Source organism: Vicugna pacos, chromosome 28 (assembly GCF_048564905.1).
Source record: "Vicugna pacos chromosome 28, VicPac4, whole genome shotgun sequence".
Taxonomy (NCBI): Eukaryota; Metazoa; Chordata; class Mammalia; order Artiodactyla; family Camelidae; genus Vicugna; species Vicugna pacos.
Window position 1 is genome coordinate 9,295,903 of NC_133014.1, and position 22,177 is coordinate 9,318,079.

At 53.4% G+C, this 22,177-nt stretch overlaps 1 protein-coding gene across 3 annotated transcripts; it reads left to right on the plus strand.

Annotated features, from left to right (window-relative positions):
- Window positions 1–9,338: 9,338 nt before the first annotated feature.
- LOC102535900 (glycerol-3-phosphate acyltransferase 2, mitochondrial) lies at window positions 9,339–22,145 on the plus strand. 3 transcript variants are annotated; one of them, XM_031692046.2, is made up of 22 exons: window positions 9,339–9,409; window positions 11,781–11,906; window positions 12,062–12,175; window positions 12,767–12,840; window positions 13,261–13,365; window positions 13,594–13,722; window positions 16,234–16,333; window positions 16,733–16,866; window positions 17,179–17,278; window positions 17,376–17,588; window positions 17,934–18,053; window positions 18,218–18,300; window positions 18,641–18,759; window positions 19,381–19,451; window positions 19,523–19,781; window positions 19,872–20,020; window positions 20,123–20,281; window positions 20,714–20,845; window positions 20,917–21,037; window positions 21,127–21,192; window positions 21,421–21,476; window positions 21,826–22,145. In XM_031692046.2, exons 2-22 carry the CDS (start codon window positions 11,853–11,855, stop codon window positions 21,940–21,942), a joined length of 2,475 nt encoding a protein of 824 aa, XP_031547906.2. In that variant the 5' UTR covers window positions 9,339–9,409; window positions 11,781–11,852; the 3' UTR covers window positions 21,943–22,145. The 3 variants fall into 3 exon arrangements, with proteins under 3 accessions (XP_031547906.2, XP_031547909.2, XP_072807537.1); XM_031692049.2 differs by having other exon boundaries at window positions 19,541–19,781; window positions 20,204–20,281; XM_072951436.1 differs by lacking the exons at window positions 9,339–9,409; window positions 11,781–11,906 and having other exon boundaries at window positions 12,094–12,175; window positions 12,784–12,840.
- The last annotated feature ends 32 nt before the right edge of the window (window positions 22,146–22,177 follow it).

Here is a 22,177-nt window from a genome sequence, read left to right on the forward strand (position 1 = left end):
GTGGGAGTGAGAAGCATCGTGAGATCTCAGAGCTGTTTGTTACAGCAGCACAACCAAGCCTACCCTGGCTATTACACAGGGTCACCCCCACCTCCCTGGGCCCCTGTTTCCTCAACTATAAGGTGCGTAAGAATGATACTCACCTTGAATGATTATTGGGAGGCTAAGTGAGATGATACATAAGTAGGCTGAAGGATCTTCTGGGTTCTTGTATCCCATGCCTCCTCTAAAAAAGAAGAATGTTGCCATGGGCCAAGGTCAAAAGCTGGGGGGCATCTGCTTCCCACTGCTAATGGTTGGAAGTGTTACAGTGCTGAGCAAAGAGTTTAAAGGTTGAGCCCACATGGGGATGGGCAAGGTCCATGGGGTGCTGGAGGCCTGGGCTGACCCTCCCAGTGGGGAACCAGGCCAGCTCTCTCCCTCCCGGCCTTCTCCAGCTCTCTGTTGTCTGCAGCGTGGGGAGAGAGGCCCAGGCCTGCTGCCCTCGTTCACGCCTGGGGAGGGCTGGGGAGGGCTGGCTGGACTAGCAGGTGCTTCCCCAGAGCTGCTGGGGCCCAGGTGGGCCTCCCTTGGTTCTTGAAGGCCTCAAGCCTCACGTGACCCTTGTGACCTGTTAGCAGCACAGGCTTCCTCTCTGCCCTCAATCCTATAGCACGCCCAGCTTCGCTTCCTCTCCTGGCCACCCCCTTACCCCACACCCCTCCGTCATCACATCAACCTATTCCTGAGCTGATCCCACTTTCCTCCATAGAAGAGGAATCGGGTTGCAGCCTTGGAACAAGCTGACTGCTCTCCGCTCCGTTTTTGGCCTGTTCCCCACTGTTCCTGTTTGGTCTACAAGATCAAACCCTTTTTTTTTTCCAGCTGATCTCATTCTTCTTGGAGTTTCTATGCTCTGTGTCCAAAGCCTGAGCCACTGTTTCTGTTCAGTTTCCAAATATGAAAGCTTCTCACTGTCTCTCTGTAGTCGGCTCCCTGCTTTGAGCTCACCTTATTCTTTAGAAGCAGAATGTCCCAGTCACAGGTTTTTAAAATTCCCTTCTTAGTCTGCACATGTTCCACTGGGACTGTTTCCCCCTCAACCCAAGAAGCTGCCACACCCCGCAACAGGCAGCCACAACCCCTCTTCTCTGGGGCCGTTCTGCCCACCAAGACGGAGCCCACAGTGACCTCATGTTTGTGGAGGATCCCTGATCAGGAAAAAACGTGACTCTCAGCTGTCATACACACTTCCACACATCAGCAGGGGTTGGCATTTTCCCTTTTCTGTCTCACAAATGAATCCTGGTTCTGGCTGATACCAGCAGCTACCACCCTAACCACCAGAGGTACAGCCACTAGGCCTGCGCCCTCCAATACAGTAGCCACTGGCTACAAACGACTATTGAGTACTTGAAATGAGGTCAGAAAAACTGAGATGCTCTGAGTGCAAAATACTCACTGGGTTCTGAAGACTTAAGATAAAAAAGAAAGTAAAAGATTTCCTTCATATCCAAACAGTACCATAATTTGTCTCATTAATTAATATCATAAAATCTCATTAATTTATATTGATTTCACGTTGAAAGGGTAGTATTTGGAATACGTTGGGTTAAACTCATTTTACCAGTTCGTTTTAATTTTTAACGTGGCTACTGGAAAATTTGAAATTACATATGCAGCATGCATTATATTTCTTTGCCCAGGGCTGCACTGGTTGCCTCTCCATCCCTCCCACCATGTGGAAGGCTGCCCTCAAAATGCCACATGTCTGTTTCCCATAGCTGCAGTAACAAGTTACCACCAACTCAGAGGCTTAAAACAGCACAAATGTACTATCTGACAGTTCTAGAGGTCAGAAGTCTGACACAGGTATCACTGGGTTGAAATTAGAGTGTCATCAGGACTGTGTTCCTTTCTCAAGGCTTTAGAGGAGTGTTGACCTCCAACAATAAAGCAGCCAGTAATTTTACCAGCAAAATGGGTTTAGTGAGGAATAGCAAAGAATTGTAATTCCGGACATGCAACCTATAGCAAACCTCAGGCAAGCTGGGAGAACAAAGGACAGGAATGGCCTTTTACAGATGTTGGGATGGTCTGTTATAAACAGTCCATTGGAGGAGTTAAAATAAATCTCCACCCACCCCTTTTGATAAGAATGAATTTCTTCTTTTTTTCGCAGGTATCTTTTTTTTAAACATTTTTTATTGAGTTATAGTCATTTTACAATGTTGTGTCAAATTCCAGTGTAGAGCACAATTTTTCAGTTATACATGAACATACATACATTCATTGTCACTTTTTTTTGCTGTGAGCTACCACAAGATCTTGTATATATTTCCTTGTGCTGCACAGTATAATCTTGTCTAGCTATTCTACATATGCCTGTCAGTATCTACAAATTTTGAACTCCCAGTCTATCCCTTCCCACCACCCCCACCTTGGCAACCACAAGTTTGTATTCTATGTCTGTGAGCCTGTTTCTGTTTTGTATTTATGTTCTTCTTGGTTTTTTTTTTTAGATTCCACATATGAGCGATCTCATATGGTATTTTTCTTTCTCTTTCTGGCTTACTTCACTTAGAATGATGTTCTCCAGGAACATCCACATTGCTGCAAATGGTGTCGTGTTGTCGGTTTTTATGGCTGAATAGTATTCCGTTGTATAAATATACCACATCTTCTTTATCCACTCATATGCTGATGGACATTTAGGCTGTTTCCATGTCTTGGCTATTGTAAATAGTGCTGCTATGAACATTGGGGTGCAGGTGTCTTTTTGAAGTAGGGTTCCTTAAGAATGAATTTATATCTCTTGAAATCAAAAGAGCCTCGAATGGGCCACTCTTCCCAATCCCACACCTGCCCTAGTTTTCCAAACCAGCACCCCAGCCTTCTGGGAACCCCAGTGCAGGGTCCTCTTCCCTTCCCTTGTGCCAGGTAGATGTGACAGCTGAGGCTTGTGGCATTAACTGAGTGCCAGCATCACAGAGGGCGGCAGGAAACAGTGCTGGGCTGAGTCCCAGGTCTTCTGGTGGCTCATGTGGCTCGTTGTCTACCCAAAAGTCATTCTTCCCTTCCTCTCCCTCAATGCTGAGGGTGGCTACACAACCAGTACAACTGGTGACAGAGGTCCTCTGAGTGGGGCTTGCAGGATGGCTACTTCCCTGTCAGATCCAGTGACAGTTTACCTTTGCCCTTAACTTGCCCCTGTTCCTCTCTAGGCCTGAAGCTCTGCCTGAAGGGACATCCGCCATCATGTGACCATAGGGACGAAGGCACCCTGTTGAGGATGACAAAGCTGAAAGGACCCTGGTCCCTGATAACCTTGCTCCAACCCTAGAACCTTGACCAGCTGTGGCTTCCTGACATCTGGACTTCTTGTCATTTGAGGAAAAAAGTCCAAAAACCCTATTTACTTAAGATACTGATGTCAGGCTTCTGTGATTTTGTTACACGCAATTGTAACGGATCCTCCTCTGTGTCCTTTGGGAATTTTGGTCATGGATGAAGTTTCCTGGTAGGAAAGGAAGGGGCTCAGGGACTGTCCAATCTCACCATTTTGTCCTCAAGTTTGTAAGGACAGATAGAAGGTCAGCAGAAACCTGGTGTTCCTCAGTGCTCTGGTGGGTAAATTCTAGGTGGAGTTCCTCATCACAGAGCATGAGAGCCCAAAGGATGATGGCTACCATCAGAACCATTCTTTTCACTTTACTGATGAAGAAACAGCTCTATGTCATTTATGGTATGTTTGGCTGTCAGTAAAGAAAACTCAAGGGTTTAATTAAACAGGAGTTTATTTTATTCACATAACAAATCCATGTGGTCCCAGGACTGTCAAACAGCCCCATAAAGCCAAAGCATGAGGTTGGTAAGTCTCAGATTTTTCTTGGTATTTTCTTCATTGTGCAACATAGCTGCCAAAGCTCCAAACGTCACATCCTCATTCAATGGCAACTAAAACTGGAAAGAAGGGAGGACACAAGAGTAAAAGGGAGGTGGCTTTCCTTTCAGAAGGTCTCCCAGAAGGATCCCAGCAGAGTCCTTCTTCCTCCCTGCCTGGGAGTAGGTCACGTGGTTACCCCTAGTTGCATTGGAGCCTAACCAGGCAAGTAGGCAGAAGTGCTGTTTCCCCAGTCATGAGCCGTTCCCTGGCTGGGCACACTGCCACCAAGCCAAATCAGAGTTGTGTCAGCAAGGTGTGAGGAGAGAATGCCTGAAAGTAGGGGACCGACAGGGCAATGTGGCTTGTCCAGGGTCAGACAGGGACTGACAGAGGAAACAGGAATAGAACTCCAATCCCCTCTCACTGGTCTGTGAGTGGGAAGAACCTCTGTGTCCTGGTGCAGCAGATGCCACTGGAGTATTATAATCCTGTGTTACTAGGGGAGAACACATAACCCAGTCATGGTTTTCCTGTGCCCTCTGCTGGAGATTGACCAAGAATGGTGTGTGGCAATTCTGGCCAGTGAGCTAGACGAAAAAGCTGCTAGGGGAATTCTGGGGAACACTCCTTCACTCTTAAAAAGACATATCCAGGAAGAAGTAGTCTCCTCTGCTAGATGTGATGACTAGAACGGTGGCAGCCATCGTGTGATCATGAGGGAAGCTGGCCGGAGAACAGAACAGGCTGAGAATGGAGAACAGAGCAGCACAAAAGGTGGAAGAGGCCTGGGCCTCTGTTGATGTCATTGTAGCACTGAGCCAAGCAGCCCCGGCCTGTCATACCTTGGGCTCTCTTTGTATAAGAGGCACGTCTTCCTTATTGTTTAAGCCTCTTCAAGGTGAGCCTTCCATTCCTTGCAGCTGAAAGCGTTCTAACTAATCCACGTGTTTCCCTCTGCTCCAGGTCCTGCTCCAGAGGCAGGTGCAGACCAGCACCAAGCAGCCCCAGTCTGGGGAAAAGCGAGGCTGCCTACTCTGTCCACACAGCTGCGGCTCACCCCTGTGCGGCAAGCTGCTTGTGACATAACCACACTGCCCACCACAGCCAGAAAGAGGCGGAGAACTGCATTCAAAACCCCAGGCAGTGGGGAGGAGTGGTTTGTGGGGGGAACTGTGGGGGTGGCATTAAAGAAGGCCATTCCCCACCCTCAGAACCCCCACGCTGCCCCCACCATGGCCCTGCCCAGCCCAGCCTGGCTCCCAGTGACCCCAGAGACAATGCCAGCATCTGCTCACCAGCTGCTTGTGGGCCAGGTGGGGCCGAAAGGCTGGTAGTTAAGTGCTGGAGAATCCCCAGGTCCCGGGACTGACCCAGAAAGGGTTTTCGTTGCGGGAGTGTGACCATTTTGTCCCCACAGCTAGCCTGGTGCCAGATGAATACAAGCCAGCTAAGTACTTTTCTGGCAACTGATTATATAAATTTGCCTCCACATGAGCGCTTTCATGCAATGACCCAGGACCCCAAGAGGGCCCTCCCCAGCCATTTGTGTTGAAATCTTGAGAATGCTGCCTCTTTACTCGCCAGGAAAGGGACCCTTTGGCAGGAAGAAGGGTCTAGAGGGAGATACTTCATGAAGCACTTTCTTTCTTGGAGGAAATGCTGGCAGGCCTGAATGTCACTGCTCCCCACAGGCCACCTACCACCAGCTGCCAAGCGAAGCCTGCAAACTGCAGATGAGATCATGCCAACCACGCCACCCCAAGCTGAGACTCTGATGGTGCGCACTGCCCTAGAATTGCCGGGCAGCAGGGAACTCCATGCTCTGCTGTTCCAGCTTCATGTGGTTGGGCTTTCGGCTCGTGTCATTCCCCGGGCCAGAGTTCCCCCACCGACCCAGGCAGCCGTGCCACCCTGGTTTGGCCATCAGAGTCCTAGAGATTGGATCAGGCATGGGTATGTGACTCTTTCTGGGCCAAAGAGCATCAGCTCTGGGGCTTTTGTGGGAATCTCTGGGAAAGGGATGCCCATACCTCTGGATTTGTTAGCTGGAGAGTATACAGTTGTCCCCCAAGGGGCTCGGCCTAAGAATGAAACCATCCTAGCGGGGAGCAGATCGGAAAGGCATGATGACATTATTGGAACACCTGAGTCCTTCTGCGCCTGAAAGCTACCTCGGGACTTTTCAGTCACTTGAGTGAAGAAATCCTCTTTGTTCAAAAAAACGCTAAACACAAAAAACCAGTTGGAGCTGGGCTTCCTGGCATTCACCTTAAAAGGCATTCACTACTAATATAAAGGCAAGGCTCCCTGTCAGGCAGAACTAATCAATCCCTCCTTTCTCTCTCTCCAGATGCCACACTCACAGCACTCATGCCCAGAATTAGAATTGCTGGATCATGTAGTAATTTTATTCTTCATTTTTCGAGGAACTGCCATACACTTTTCCCAGTGGCTGTACCATTTTTACATTCCCACCAACAGCGCCCCAGGGATCCAATTTCTCCGTATTTTCACCAACACTTGTTTTTTTCTATTTTCTTGACAGTAGCTATCCTAATAGGTGCAAGGTGGTATCTCAGTGTGGTTTTGATTTGTATTTCCTAAATGATTAGCAATGTTGAGCATTTTTCATGTGCTTATTGGCCATTTGTTTGTCTTCTTTGGAAAAAAGTCTATTTGGATATCTTATTATATTCTGCATTTCTCTACTAATGATTTTTGCCATCTCCTCATATGTTTCTTGGCTTTAGGATTTCCTCTTCCAAAAACTGCCTGCCCATATCCTTTATCCATTTATTTCTTGTTAATTTGCAGTTGTTCTTTATTAATTGAGACTCTACTAATCTTAATTTTAGACTTTGCACATATCTTCTCTCATTTTGTCGTGTGTCATTTGGAACAGATACTTTTAATTTCAGCATAATATCAAGTCCCCCCTCCTTTTATTTTTTCTTTATGGATTTTGCTTTGATATTTTGTCTAAGAAATCTTTTCCTCCCTCTGGGTCTCAAAGATGTTCTGCTTCATATTTTTCCTATCGATGTTATAATTTGGCCGTTCACATGGATTCTTTAATCCACTATCTGAGCATCCACCTTATATGGGATAATATCATTTTTCTCTGTAAAGTGAGTCAGAGTTTTCCCAATGAGAACAACAACTCTTTCCCCACAGGCTTGTGATGCACCATTTATCACATATTAAGCTCCCTTATAACCAGGGTCCAACTCTGAACTCTCCACGCTGTCCCAATGGCTTGTCTATTCTTTCACTAAAACCATATTGGTTTTTTGTTTGTTTTTAAGACATTGTCATTGTAGTATGCAAGTTGCCTGCCCACCTTCATTTTACTTAGGCATCCGCAGACCTTTATTTCTTCTCACACATTTCAGAGTAAGTGTACATAGCTGAAATTTTTATTGAGATTACAGTGAAATTATAGATTAATTTAGGGGGAACTGATATCATCATATATTGGGCCACCCCCTCCCCCAAGAGCATGAGAAGACTCCTTGGGGAGTGTCTACACTCCCACTTTGTGCCCACCCAGCACTGGGTAGTTTGATAAATCAATGCTAGAGAGGAAATCCCCAAGAGGGAAGGAAAAGTGGGCCTGGAATGTTCCTCAGCACCACTCCCTCCATTCTCAGCCAAGCTGGGTAGCAGAGAGAACACTGCCTGGTGAGCCCTGGAGAGAGTGGCCAGAGCCCCTCTGCCCAGATGAATGCCAGCCTAAGTCTTCTTTTCCAGATGGCATACAGCAGGAAAGGAGAACACTGAATTCCAACCACAGGGAGGGCCTTTGTTCCTCTGGGCCCAGGGACTCAGTTACGTGTCCTCAGTCAGGACATTCTGAGTGATGCAGTCTAGCTTGAGCCCAGAGAGGGGCTCCCAAAGTCCAGTGAGTTTCTCTGTTTCTCCCGTGGTCAGGTCAGCCAGCCAGTCTGCATAGCAGCTGGCCTGCAGGTCTTGTGGAATGGCAGCTCCGTGTTTTCTGTGCACTATGTGAAGAGAATAATGAATTCTCGGTACACCCAACTAAAATCCAGGTCTGAGAGTCATGCTTCTTTTTAAACGTCCAAATTGTAGCAAACAACAAAAACAAAACACATATCTTCCAAAGAAACAACACGACTGAGGACAGAAACTCTGCTAGATGACAGACCTGGTCTCTGTGGTCACAAGCCATGTGACTTTCAGGTCTGAAGCATCTGTCTTAGGCAATTTCTGAGCATTAAATCTCCCTAAGAAGGAATGGTGGGGGCTAACTGACAACTGGGAAACTCAGCTGTCTATTCAGATGGTCTTCCCAGAACAAAGGGGCATCAGGTAAATGGAAGTCTGTACTCTTAGGAGGCAACTTACAACTTCTAATTTAATTAAAGGTGGTTTTGATTTTTTTTTTTGTTGCTGTTTTTCTTTTTAGGTTCTGAAGCTCAAGTGTACCCTGATATAAAAGAAGGGTAAGGTGGGAGACAAAATGGATTCTGAGAATGCTAAAAGGACATTGCAACTTGAGTTTAAGTGAGTGGACAGAAACATACGGCCTGGGTAGATAGGCACAAAGTGGCACAAAGAAGGTTACACCCTGGAGGGGAGGGTGGGGGCAGTCACACTAGAGCTGGCCAGAGAGGAGGGAGGAGTGTGAACCCAGCCAGTCTCCGATGTGGCTTTGCTCATGCAGTTCTGAAACTGTGGAATTGTCTGGCTGTCATTACACAGTGGGGTGGGAGGGGCAGTGCAGGAACAAAGCTCAACCATCCCCTCCTTCATTTATTCTGTATGGCTTGCCTACTACTTCCTGGTCCCCTGCTGTGTGCTGGGAACAAACAAAAGATGAATGAACCTACACAGTTTTCCTTCACCTGAAGGCCGAGACAGGAGTCGGTTATTAATCAAAAAACCGCAGGAATAAACACATTGGTCATAGGGCCAGCTGAAACTCAGGCACCTGGTGACTGCAGCACATCCCTGGCCGTGGTCTAGGGTTCTAATGAACAAAGGAAATGACACTGAGGAGGCCTCACTTGTTTTTCATGATTCCAAACCGGCTTCTGGTAATTCTCTATCTTTTCGAAGTATCCCCAACTTGATTTGCTAGAGCTTAAACTCCAGCTTGGTGGCACCCTGGGAACTGCCTTCATTAGAACCTGGCTACCCACGTGTCCTCGTCCTTCGAGACCCCGGGTCTCGTAGACGTCTCCAGGGGTCCCCACGCACCTGCAGGTCCTGCTTGGGAAGGCGAGCAGGACCAAGCACACCGCCAGTGACTCAACGATGCATCCCCGCCCACCTCGCGCCCCACCCCACGGCCCGCCACGCCCACACACGCAGCCCCGCCCCCCGCGAGGATCTTGTGGCCACGCAGCGTTTGGCTCAGCACGAGGCGGGGCAGGGCGCCGTGGGGGTGGGGCTTCAGGCCCAGCGCGCGCTCCAATTGGCTCTCAGAGCTGCCTTTTAGACAGCACGCAGACGCCACTAGCCCGCGCCTTCCGGCCTCCTCCCCGGCTGCTGCTTTGGCGGGAGTTGGCGGGCAGGTGTGAGGTGAGACTCGCTTGGCCAGGGTTGGGGTATGGGGGTCACTCCCGAGCTGGGCCGGGTCGGACCAGGCCCAGGACCGCCTAGGGGCTTTCCTGCTTTGGGCACCGGCCTGGAGGACCTTTTTGGGGGTTGGTGAGGGAGGGACAGAGCGCTGGCCCTGTAGGGCCTGCCGCACGGATGAGCCCTTCTGTGGGGTCCATGCCTGAGGGGCAGCCCCTCAGGGACTACCACTTTGCATGGTCCTCGGCCTCCTGTCACCCTAGACCCAGAGCCACTGCGGCAGGTGCCCTTCCTTGCGTCTTCAGACAGGTCAAGGAACGCTCATCGTCGGTCTGGGAGGGACCCAAGTTGTGAGGCCCCCACCCCCCGGTGCCGGCCCAGGGGTGAAGAGGTCATGTTCAAGTTGTGGTTCTTTGTAGGGAACAGACATCCCAGACAAGGGAACGGGTTTGAATGTGCGCCCTTCCTTGATCAAGGGCCGCAAACTCAGATGTGCCCCGGGACCGGGCATCAAGTGTGACTGATGTGGCGGCAAACGGGAGGGCGCAAGGGAAATGGGGACAGTGGTGTCGGGCTCCAGACAGCCAAGGCTCTGTGGGGTCCATGCCAGAGAGGCCAAGTCGCCGCTGGACACCCTGGTTTTTTATGTAACAATCTCTGCAGTTTTGAATGTTGAGGTTAATTCGTCAAGTTTTAGAATATTGCATGGCCAAAGAAAATGCGTTAAGTGAACTGCGTTTGGCCCTCAGGTGGCCGGTTTGCCACCTCTGCTGCAGGTGTCCTGGGGGAAGGGGGTGTCCAGGCAGGAGCTGCATATTGAGATCTCCATTTGGGGGGCCTGAGTGCTAGAAAGATATATGCCAGAACTGACCTCTAGATTGTGTGAGCTGAGTGTTGACTTAGTTGGTGAGTGGGAGTTACTCCTTGTCTTGTCTTTCACTCTGCCCTTTTAGGGTTAGCACGGATCTAGTGGGGGTTAGGTTTGAGAGTGGGGTGGTCTGAGGCTGGGGAGCAGACATCCTCCTTGCAAAGCAAGCAGGACTCCTCAAATTGCAGCCTGGGCTTGGGACTCCTTGTACCAAGTATCTGTGAACTAGGCTGTGAGAATATTTTCAAAGTAGGAAATGCATTTGGGATGAGTGTACCAGAGCTGTGCACTGGGGAATTGTGATCCTGTTACTGCTTGGCCTCCTGGTTCTAAACTGTACTAACTGGGGAGAGGAGGAGAGACCTAGAGGAATTCTGGGAGAGGACGTTACAGACAGTCTAGCATTTCTTGGGTCCCTCCTCTGGGCAGGGCAGAGAGATGAATCAGTGCAGCCCTTGCCCTCAGGATACTTATAGATGATGCCAGAAAATGAAATCTCAGCCCTGGAGGAGGCTTCTTGCCCAGCAAACTTGGGCTGAGAGAACCAAGGAAGAGAGGAAAAGCCCAGAGGATGATTCAGAAGTGTCATGGACTTAGAGCCATGGGCAGAATTTGACAGCAGTGAGGTGGGGTGGGGCAGTGGTGGGGAAGGAGAAGGCCCTCCCAGGTAGGCGTGTGCACTGTGTAGTGGGGGCAGGGGTAATACAACTAATTGGATCAGCCTACCCATCCGGGAAATGGTGAGAAATCAGGGTAAAAGGGTTTTTAGGGCTCAGTTTCTGGGTCAGGAGGATTCAGTGCTGTTTTATGGAAGATAGTTGTTTGTTAGTTCAGGGGGATATTGTGGTAGGAAGAAGGAGGCTGGGAGACACCAAGTGGGATAGCCCGTGGAGAGTGCTGTGTAAGCGGAGAGGTTGTGTTCTGTCTTATCCGCAACCAGAAGACCATTCCTTGGGAACATTTTTCTGTGTTCTGACCACCCAGCTGTCCCCCACCTAGTACCCTAGGCCCACATTCCTGTAATGATTGAGTGGATAAATGTCTGTCTCCTGGTGCAGAGGGGAAGAATAGCTGAGCAGGACTGGTAGCCTTGTGATGATGATCCTGTTCCTCTTTGGCAGTCTTATGCCTTCTTCCTGCCAATCCAGCCTTGTTTGCGCACAGAAAGGGTCTGAGTTTTCAAATACAGCCCCTATCTGTGCTGAGATGGCAGATGGCAGGGTGGATGTTGATGGTGAGACAACCGATTGCCCTAATGTTAGCCTGAGGAAGCCCTGATCTGGACACTGTGATACATTTGAGGACAGTTGGCACCGTGTGACCAGTCCAGTGTCGGGGGAGAGGGCTTTGATCTGAGCCAGCCCCCAGATTCCTGCCCTGGTTCTCACCACTGCTAACCTAGGTATTGTCTGTCTGTTCTGGGGTAGGGGTTATGGGGGTCGCTCCAGGAACCCCTGGTTGTGGTCAATACTCCAGTACCTCCTCCATCCTTCTTCCTCTTCCCAGGTCAGCTTCCTCTGGAGAGAGAGAGAGGTGGAGGTGGCTGGTTCCCAGGTCTTACAGACCCCCGTGGACACCATGTTGGAAGCCCAACTCCAGACCCAGCAGAGGAGCAGCCAGAATGGTCGGGAGGTGGTGTAGCTGTTCCTATTCCCAGACATTCCTCTGCCTCCCTTCTTGCCCTGTGCCCCCTCACACCTGGAGCCTCCCTCCCTCTGCCAAGTACTTTGAGTCCTGTCATTTCTCCCTGTGGCCCTTTTCCAGACAAGCCTGTGGTCTTTTTCCAGACAAGCCTGTGGTCCTCCGGCTTTAGGATGAAGCTGGAGGCTGTCACCCCATTCCTGGGGAAATACCGCCCTTTTGTGGGTCGCTGCTGCCAGACCTGCACCCCTAAGAGCTGGGTGAGTAGTGGTAGGGCCAGGCCCCACTTTGAGAACTGTTTGGTTGTTGGCCAGGGGCTGGCTCCTGGCTCCTGGCTCCCAGGCCTGGGAGGGTTGGATGGGGAAGTACAGAGGGGGCCTGAGAGGAGGTAGGGTGTGGTCCGAGGGCTGGGATCTGACATGCTTGCATGAGTCCTGTTGTTCAGTTTTGAGGACACTGCCTACTCAGAGTCACCCAGCACTCAGCACATGCTTGAAGACCTCTGTACATCCATGTCATGTGCTGGGCTGATGGGACCCTGGGTTCTGTTGGGGATTCAGCGTGTTCTCTGCTGTTGATGAGAGAATTTCTCAGACTTTAATATGCTACTGTCCAAGAGGCTGAGTCTATAGAGAATGCAGCCCTTCCAGTTGGACCATGAAACCCTCTTTCTTGAGCAAGCTTCAGGATTTGGAGTCAAACATCTTTTGGGAAACGCTGTACTATAATCCTGTCTTCTGGTAGACTCAATAGTCCTTCAGGCAAAGACCACAGAAGACAGAGCAGGGGCTTTCCTTTGCTGGTTTGCAAAGGTCCCACAAGGACATGCTGTCCCTGCCCCTCTTGGGCAGGAGTCCCTCTTCCACAGAAGCATAATGGACCTAGGCTTCTGCAATGTGATCCTGGTGAAGGAGGAGAACACCAGGTAGTCAGAGCTGGGGGTGGGGCAGGGTGGAGGGCCGGGCCTTTGGGTGCCGGGTTGCTGGGGCCCTGCTTTGTGGTGTCATTTTCTTCCTTCAGTGAAAAAGAAGGGCCCTCCCCTCTGCTCCAAACCCACAGGAGGGGACAGACAGGGTTGGAGCTTTCCTGCTGTTCCTTCTGTGAGCATTGGTGGATTGCCCACTGTGTCAGGCCCTGAACCTGTACCCTACTCAGTGGAGAGAGGGGTAGGAATAGGCCACAGACTAGCAGGTGCTTCCTCTTCCTGCTCCATGATAAGCCAAGCTCAGGTGTTCCCAGGCCATGGGACTGGGGTCTGATCCCTTCCTGATGGAATGTCCTCTGTGGGCCCTAGTCGGGAGTGGGCTCTCAGAGATCTGCCCTCTGCTCTGGGGGCTGTGCCCAGGTTTCGGGGCTGGCTGGTTCGGAGGCTCTGCTATTTCTTGTGGTCACTGGAGCAGCACATACCCCCCTGCCAGGATGCCCCACAGAAGATCATGGAAAGCACTGGGTAAGGAGGCAGGGACTAGGGTCTGGGTACTTCTGGGATCCTTGAAGGGATGACAAAAGCTCTAGGCAGGGCTGGTTGAAAGGGCTGGTTTGTAGAATGTTAGCTTGGCCTGGGGCCCCTCAAAGATGGAAGGTGAAGACTGGAGGCTGTACCCTGGGGATGCTATGGGGCTGAGGGAGGTGACCTTAGGCCTGCTCCAGCCTTACACCATTCCCCACGACACAACAGGGTGCAGAATGTCATCTCAGGGAGGGCCCCCGGAGGGGCTGGGGAAGGCCAGGTGTCCAGCCTTGTGAAGAAAGTGGTACAGCGCATCTTGGGCCACATCCAGACCCCGCCCCGCCCTTTCCTGCTCAGGTAACTCCCTGGTGAGGGGCATTCTAGGCTGGGGCTTCTGCCTTTCTGGAGAGGGCATTGGCTGGGCTTGGGAAAAGACTGGATTCACCTCTTGGGGAGCTGGATGGTGTGTTTACCAGATAGCCTGAGGGAGACACTGATCTAGACCTTTTGAAGACAGCTGGCTCCTTGGTGGGATCAGTCAGGTATGGGGCGGGAGGTCTGTCATGTGCTGGTGCTGATGGGACCCTGGGTTCTGTTGGGGATTCAGCATGTTCTCTGCTGTTGATGAGACAATTTCTCAGACTTTAATATGCTACTGTCCAAGAGGGTGAGTCTATAGAGAATGCAGCCCTTCCAGTTGGACCATGAAACCCTCTTTCTTGAGCAAGCCCAAGTGTGTATCTGTCCTGGGAGTGAGATCTTGGGGGTCACCCCAGGAACCCCTGGTTGTGGCCTAGATTCCAGTAACCTCTCCATCCTTCCACCTCCTCCAGGTCAGGTTCCTATGGAGAGAGGGAGAGCGATTAGGTGACAGTTTCCCCCATCTTATAGGCCCTCATGCTCCCTTCCTCATTCATCCTTCTGTTACCACCTGCTCCCTTCTGCATTTGTCTGGCACAGGTCTGAGCTCCTTTTAGATTCAGGGCACTCTTCTGGGGAAATGGAGGGGTGCACAGGTCAGAGTGAAGAGAGATACACATGCCTACAAGAAGGACAGAACAAGGGCTAATGCTGAGAGTAACTGCAGGGGAGGAAGAGACCTATAAGCCAAGGACAAAAGGGGGAAAGGAGCCAGCCTTGGGAAGGTGAGGGTTGGATGTGGGGGAAGCATTTCCTACCAGAGGGAACAGCATGAGCTGTGGCTGCAGGAAAGGGCCGGGTTTGCTCAAGAAGCTGATGTGGTTGGAAGCTGGCAAGTGACGTGGAGAGTTGTGGGAGACAAAATTGAGAGGTAGAAGGGACCAGATACTCAGGGTCATACAAGAAGTTTGGATTTGATTTCTAAGTGCAATGAGAACCAATGGAAAGGTTTTAAGCAGAGAATGACAAAATTAATTGAGGTCAAGAGTAGAGAATAGATCATCTGAGAGGCTGTTTTGTTAGTCCAGGGGAGATGTGATGATGGGGTGACGGTAGAGGTTGGGAAAATGGATGGAGCGACCAATTATGAAACTAACAAGACTCGCTGATGGATTGGGGGTTGAGGTGGGAGCAGTGAGGGGAAAAGGGGGAGATTACAGAAGAGTCAGGTTTCTGTCTAAGCACCTGGGGAGGGGAGGGGGCAGGCTTGGGGAGGAATGAGTTTGGCCCACAAAAGACGTTTTGGACACAAAGAGTTTTAGAAACATGACATGCTGGTGGAGGCACCGAGGCAGCAGCTGCTTATGTATAGAAGTCTGGAGCTCAGAAGGAAGGTCAGGGCCAGGAACATATATTTGCAGAGCTTTAGCACATAGATGATGCTTAAACCAGGGGATGAATGAGTCACTGAGGGAAAGAGGGCACAGGGCTACACATGTCGGGCTCAGCTGTGGTCAACTGAGCAAGGACAGGAAGTAGAGATTGTTGGTGATCTATGACCAGCCCTCCAGGTGACAGTTCTTTGGCTTTGTTGCAACTTCCAGTCCCTTGACCGGACCACCTTTATACCAGCTGTCAGCCTCCCCTCTTGTGTTTCCTGCCCTCCTGGCCTAGCTTCTATTCCAAGGCTCCTTGTGACAAAAATGCCCTTGTGAAGGAGTCACGGCACAACTTGGTTGTGTTTGAACCCAGCTACTTTCTGTCTCTGTACTCAAGCAGCAAATGTCACTAGAGGAAAAAACACTGGGTGGACCTGTCTCCTTTACAAGTGTGATTCTCAGAGGGGCACCCAGCACTCTCCAAGGCTCCAATCCAGACTGCTCCTTCTCTGACTTACCACTGTCAACCGATTTCCTCCTCCCTCCCCCCTGTCCCATGCTTCATGGAGAAATAGAAGCCATCGGATGAGGACATGCTGTGTGTCCATCACATCTGCATGCTACCTGCATCTGCACTTCTGTCCTCATTTAAAGCCAGTCCGTGCATCGGGCCTTTGGACAGCCCCTCCCCAGAGACTCTGCCTCTTCAGTTATCCCTTTTTCTTGTATCACTTAACTCCTCCCTTTTTAGTTCACCCTTCCTAGCAGTTTGCAAAAACCAGGCCAGGTTATGCCTGGAGAAGGTCTTGGTTCTCCAGTCTCCTCTGGGGTAAATGGAAGCAGGGAGATGCTCTGAGGCTGATATGAGGCAGTTGTCCCATGAGGTCTTCTTGGAAGAGCATCAGCACCTTGCCGGTGTGGGCTGTGGTGTCAGGCCTGCTTTCCAGTCCCAGCACCCCCACTTCTATCCAGCAGCGTCTGTAGCCTCTCTGAGCCTCACTTTCCTCTTCTGTAAAGTGGGGACAGTAATAGCGCCCGCTGTAGAGGAGTGCTGGATGGCCCTCTGGGATGCCATGGGCTGCCTTGCAGGCTGGGCCTGCCATACCTCAGACTGAGCATCACTCTCCAGGCTCTTCAGCTGGGCAATGCTGCGGTTTCTGAACTGCCTCTTCCTGAACGTGCAGCTGCACAAGGGCCAGATGAAGATGGTCCACAAGGCCGCCCAGGCGGTAAGGCCCGCCCTCCATCTGGATGGGGATGGGATACTGGGGACGGAGGAGCAGAGGCTAAACCAAGCCCTCAGTGGGGACCAGCCCCATCAGCTGGTGGGAAAAATCCACTGCTCTTTGACGACCTTCTCTTCGTGTCTCACGGTCCTGCTCCCATGGGGCTTTCTCTAACGGCTTTTCATCATGGTCTTAACAACCATTACATCAGTGCATTACCTTAAAAGTTGTTGACAAAGCTCCTCTGCTTTTGGGAAATGTGCTCAGAGGAAGAACTGCTCAACTGAACCCTCTCTCCCTCTGGGGTGGCCCTGGGTCTGGGGGTGCTGGGCTTCAGCTCCCTGCGTCTTCAGGGCGGGGGGCGGGCACTGTTCGGCACCTCTCTGGCTCTCCCTGGAGCAGGGCTCGCCGCTCGTCCTCCTCTCTACCCACAAGTCACTCCTGGATGGGATCCTGCTGCCGTTTGTGCTGCTCTCCCAGGGCCTGGGTGTGCTCCGTGTGGCTTGGGACCCCCGCACCTGCTCCCCCATCCTCAGGTAAAAGTCTGTGTCCTTAAGACATACAGGGGAGAGGACCCCAGGCTGGGGCAAGGATGTGTGGGGATGTAAGGGGGTGTTGCTGGCAGCAGATCCCCAGAAACCCTCTTCCTGGCCCCTCTGCTCCCAACTTTCTGCCAGCCCAGCCTGTGGGGCTCAGATGGAGGGTCAGCTGTGGGCCCTCGGGCCATGCCTGGCCTCAGGGTATTCAGGCAGGACCCAGGCTGGCCGTGAGTGGGCCAAGGCCCTCACTAGCCTCCTGCTTGGTCCCATCTCCTAAGCCCCTTTCCTCATCTTCCTCGTGGCCCACAGCGCTCTGCTGAAGCAGCTTGGGGGACTTTTCCTGCCCTCAGAGGCCAACCTGTCCCTGGACAGCTCTGAGGGCGTTCTTGCAAGGGCTGTGGTCCAGGCGGTGAGTGCTGTGCCCCCAGTGGTGTATGTGGGGCCAGGGTACAGGGGCCTGTTGCTATTCTGGCCTTGACACTTGTCCTCCCCCAACCCTGTTCCAGGCTGTGGAGCAGCTGCTGCTCAGTGGGCAGCCCCTGCTCATCTTCCTGGAGGAGCCCCCTGGGACTCAGGGGTCTCGGCTGTCAGCCCTGGGCCAGACCTGGCTGGGACTGGTGGTGCAGGCAGTCCAGGTGGGCATCGTCCCAGATGCTATGCTGGTGCCAGTGGCCGTCACCTATGACCTGGTTCCAGATGCACCCCGTGACACATACCACGTGAGACCCTCCTGCCCTTGGAGACCCAGGCGGACACCATCTGCAGAGAGGAGGCACAATATTGTGTCCTGAGGCTGAGTCCCCTTCAGGGCTGGGGTTAAGCAGGGAGTGCAAAGGAAGTTTATCCCTACAGTCATCCTCCTGTGGCACCTGCCAAGGCTGTTACAGCCTCTCTCATTTCCTTCTCAAAAGACCCTGCTAGGGAGGGATTTCTCCTGTTCCACAGATGAGAAAATAAGCTTGGAGAGGCCATGGTTATGTACCAGTTCAGGCCCAAGATACAGCTGAGCAGCAAGCATGCCGGCCCCAGGCAAGCTGGCCCACTCAGTCCCTTCCCCCATGCAGGCCTTTCCCCCCCTGGGGCTGTGGACAGGAGCTCTGGCTGTTCTTCGGAGCCTGCGAGGCTGGGGCTGCAGCCACCGGGTCTGCATCCGTGTACATCTGGCCCAGCCCTTCTCCCTGCAGGTGTGGACCCTATTTGGCAAGGCTGGGAGTCCCTGGGGTCTGTCCTGGGGCTTCTGGCAGCCTGGCCCTCAAAGCCACTGCAGGGATAGCCTTGCCTACCTCAGGCTGTGTGCAGGTTTTCTGGTGGGCCAGGGCAGGCCACCTGAGAGCCTTGTCCCGGGCAGGAATACACCATCAACGCCAGAAGCTGCTGGGGCAGCAGGCAGACCCTGGAGCAGCTGCTGCAGCCCATCGTGCTGGGCCAATGGTAGGGGCAGGGGAGTTGTGTGGATCTCGGGGGGGCAAGGCAGGCAGCCCTCAGGCCCCACCTTGTAAGCTGGGACCCAATCCTCCCATAACCACAGACATCACCAGTTCTAGCCTTCCCTCGCCAAGCAACCTTGAGTCACCCAGAACAGTGCCAGGCACGACTCCCTGCCTGTCATCTGAGTGTGGGTTATGGCGCACAGGCCTGGAAAGGACTTGGGTTACATGAGCCACCTTTTTCAGGGATGGGGAAACATGTTCACCTTCGAGAAAGCTTTGGGCTTCCCCATGCTGTTTTCGTGCTCAGTCCCTTTGTCCTGTGATCTGTGTCTCTATCCCAGTACCCTTGTCCCAGACACTGAAAAAGAGCAGGAGTGGACCCCAGTAACTGGGCCCCTTCTGGCTCTCAAGGAAGAGGACCAGCTCCTGGTCAGGATGCTGAGCCGCCACGTCCTGAATGGTGAGTGGGAGCTTGGTCTGGCCTTTGGGGGAGGCTCTCAGAGTTGGCCAGTCGTCAGGGCCCTCCATTCCTGCCCCCTTCCTGTGTGGCCCACTTGGGACATATGAAGAGGGGTGGAACCTCGCCCTGCCCCTAAGGAGTGGGGCAGCCAGGGGGAACGTGATGGAGCTGCTGAGAGCGTGCACACAGGTGGCCGCCCAGCCCAGCCCCAGGCGCGTCTCTTCACTCTGAGGTGACCACAGCTGAATGGAATAATATATGTAAGGGACTTAAAAACAGCACCTGGCACACAGAGGGCTCTTAACAGCTTTACTACCATCTTAAGTGTCCCTTCCATGGCAGAGGCTGTGGGGTTGGTGGCTAGTAGGCCTACAATTGGCAGGGAAGGACCCTGAGCTCCCAGCTTGGCTCAACATATACTTGATAAATGCCAGTTCTCCACTGGGGAAGGTGGGGCCCAAGGACCAAGCCTGTTCTCCCTTTCCCAGGGGTGGAGTTGGGGGGGGTGTCTGAGGGGCTGCTGGGGAGGTATGCCCTTGGCTGGAAAGACCTGCTTGGTGATGAAGGGCCCAGGCTGCTGGGCCTTGGCCCCTGACCAGCATCCCCCACCCCCGGCCCCAGCCTGCGTGGCGAGCTCGGCGGTGATGAGCACGGCCATCACGGCAACGCTGCTGCTATTCAAGCACCGGAAGGTAGGGCACGGTGCGGTGGGGGCTGGGGAGGAGGTGCGGCCCTCCCGCTCAGCCCCTCACTGCCCACCCAGGGCGTGCTCCTGTCACAGCTCCTGGGGGAGTTCTCCTGGCTGACAGAGGAGACGCTGCTGCGTGGCTTTGACGTGGGCTTCTCAGGGCAGCTGCGGTGCCTGGTGCAGCACACGCTGAGCCTGCTGCGGGCGCACGTGGCCCTGCTGCGCGTCCATCATGGGGACTTGCTGGTGGTTCCTCGGCCCGGCCCAGGCCTCATACACCTGGCCCGCCTGAGCGCTGGGCTGCTGCCCGCCTTCCTGAGCGAGGCTGTGGGTGGTGAGTCCCCAGGGCTTGGGGTGGGTGGGATGTGTGTAGGGGTGAGGGGAGTGGCTTCTCTTCCTGACCACTGGCCCCCTCCTCCCCCAGCCTGTGCTGTGCGGGGGCTGCTGGCGGGCAGGGTGCCGCCTGAGGGGCCCTGTGAGCTGCAAGGCATCGAGCTGCTGAGCCAGAAGGAGCTGTACCGCCAGATCCTGCTCCTGTTGCACTTGCTGCCGCAGGACCTGCTGCTGCTGCAGGTCAGGCCTCTCCTGCCAACCCAGCTCAGCCCTAGGCCTCCCCTTCTTGGGTATAGGAGGGGCCCATGCTTGCCTTAGCACTGACCCTACGGTGTCCAGTAGATCTGGTCTGGCCTCGCCTCTGGCCAGGCCCCTGCCCAGCGCCTGGCTCTCCTGAGGCCACGTGGATGCCTTTCTCCCCAGCCCTGCCAGTCTTCCTACTGCTACTGTCAGGAGGTGCTGGACCGTCTCATCCAGTGTGGGCTCCTAGTTGCTGAAGAGGTAGGAAGGGCAGCTGGAGACCAAGCCCTTGCCTGGGGCCTGGCCTCTTTCAGCCTCCCACCCTGCGTGACAGCTGCCTGGGCTCCTCCTCTGCCACCCTCTGCCTTTGGGTTTGGCAGACCCCATCTGCCCTGGGCCCACGTATAGTTACCCTGACCGGACTGGACAGATGCACCAAGGGTCTCTGCACAGCCCTGCTCACCACGTTTCTTGAGGGTGGTGAGCCATGGCCCTTGAGGGTGAGTGCTCACTTCCACCCTGCAAGTTGGCTTGGCAGGTGTCATGGTCTTGAGTGGCCTGGGGTATCCTCTTGGGCTCCCTAGGTCTGCTTTTGCTGGTTTCACCTCCACAGGCCTGGCCAGCATGTACCTGGTCTGGGGGAGCTCAGGGCTGAACCTTGGCTGGCCTGACAGGGACCAATGGCTCCCCCAGAACCCAGGCTCCCGGCCAGCCTGTGACACAGGGCGGCAGCATTTGAGTGCAAAACTGCTGTGGAAACCAAGCGGGGACTTCACTGATAGTGACAGTGATGACTTTGAGGAAGCTGAGGGCCGGTACTTCAGGGTACGTTGGGAGAAGCCACCAGGGGAGGGAGGCGGTGGGAGCTGCTCTTACCCTGGCCTGTCTTCCTCCAGCTCAGTCAACAGTCACGCTGCCCTGACTTCTTCCTCTTCCTCTGCCGCCTGCTCAGCCCGCCACTCAAGGCTTTTGCGCAGGCTGCCACCTTCCTCCACAAGGGACAGCTGCCGGATACTGGTGAGGCCCAGCCTCAGGGGAGGCGGAGGGCGCAGGGTAGGGGCTTCGCCTGTGTGCAGCCCTGGCTCTTGGACTCCTCTCTCCTGCAGAGTCGGGCTACGTGGAGCAGCTGTTCCGGTTCTTACAGGCCACTGCCCAGGAGGAAGGGTTCTTCGGTGAGTCCCAAGCAGCCAGCCCAGGCCCTGGGAGGCAGGAAGGTTTGCTGGTGGCTGCTGCCCCCTACTGGGCAGTGAAAGTCCATTCCAGGAAGGAGGGCTACAGAATGCAGAGGCCTCTGGGTCTGGCCTTAGCCCTGTCCTGGGGCTGCTCCATCTTTAAACAAGCGGGAGAGAGGCGTCTGCCCTCCCACCCTGCCTTGTAGCCTTCGCTTCTCTTTCCTCCAGAGTGTGCAGACCTAAATCTTGCCATCAGTGCTATCTGGACCTTCAGAGACTTGGGGGTAAGAGGGACCAGTCTCACCATCTTTTTGTCCCCTTGCCTCCCACCCCGACACACACCGTGATAGAGCTGCTCAAGGAAGCCCAGCTGTGCCCACCCTAGTACCCAGGGTCTCCCAAGAACAGGTGTGGCAACAGCAGTTGGAGAAGATAGAATGGTTTTCCTGCCCCTCTTGGTCTCCCAAACTGCTGATTCATCCTGCTCTCAGGTGGGGCCCTGAGGGTGGTTTGAGAGGCAGCGTTTGTGCCCAGACACCACGGTGCGAGGGCCCACGGGGCTCACTGCAGGCTTCCGGCGGGGGTGTGCGCAGCCCCCGTGGTGAGCGCTCAGAGCCCTTCTCTGTGGCCCAGGTACTGCGGCAGACACCCAGCCCCGCGGGCCCCGTGCTCCACCTGTCATCTACCTTTGTCAGCCGGGACAATCAGGAAAAGCTGGAACAGTTCATCCGGCAGTTCATCTGTAGCTAGAGCTGTGGGGAGGAGCCGTGCTCAGACTGCTCAGCCCCAGAATACAGCCGTGCCCCCGAGCCAGAAGACAGCATGGAGCTGCAGACCCTGAGCTGGGCTATAAAATCTTTTTACAGTCTGATGGTCCTTTGCCCTCACTTGCTTTCTCCATCCTTTGGTGCAGTAAATGAGAGGACTGGATGAGTCCTCTTTTCCCAAGCTCAGCAGTGTCTTTTTGGGATGTGTGTGTTTTTAT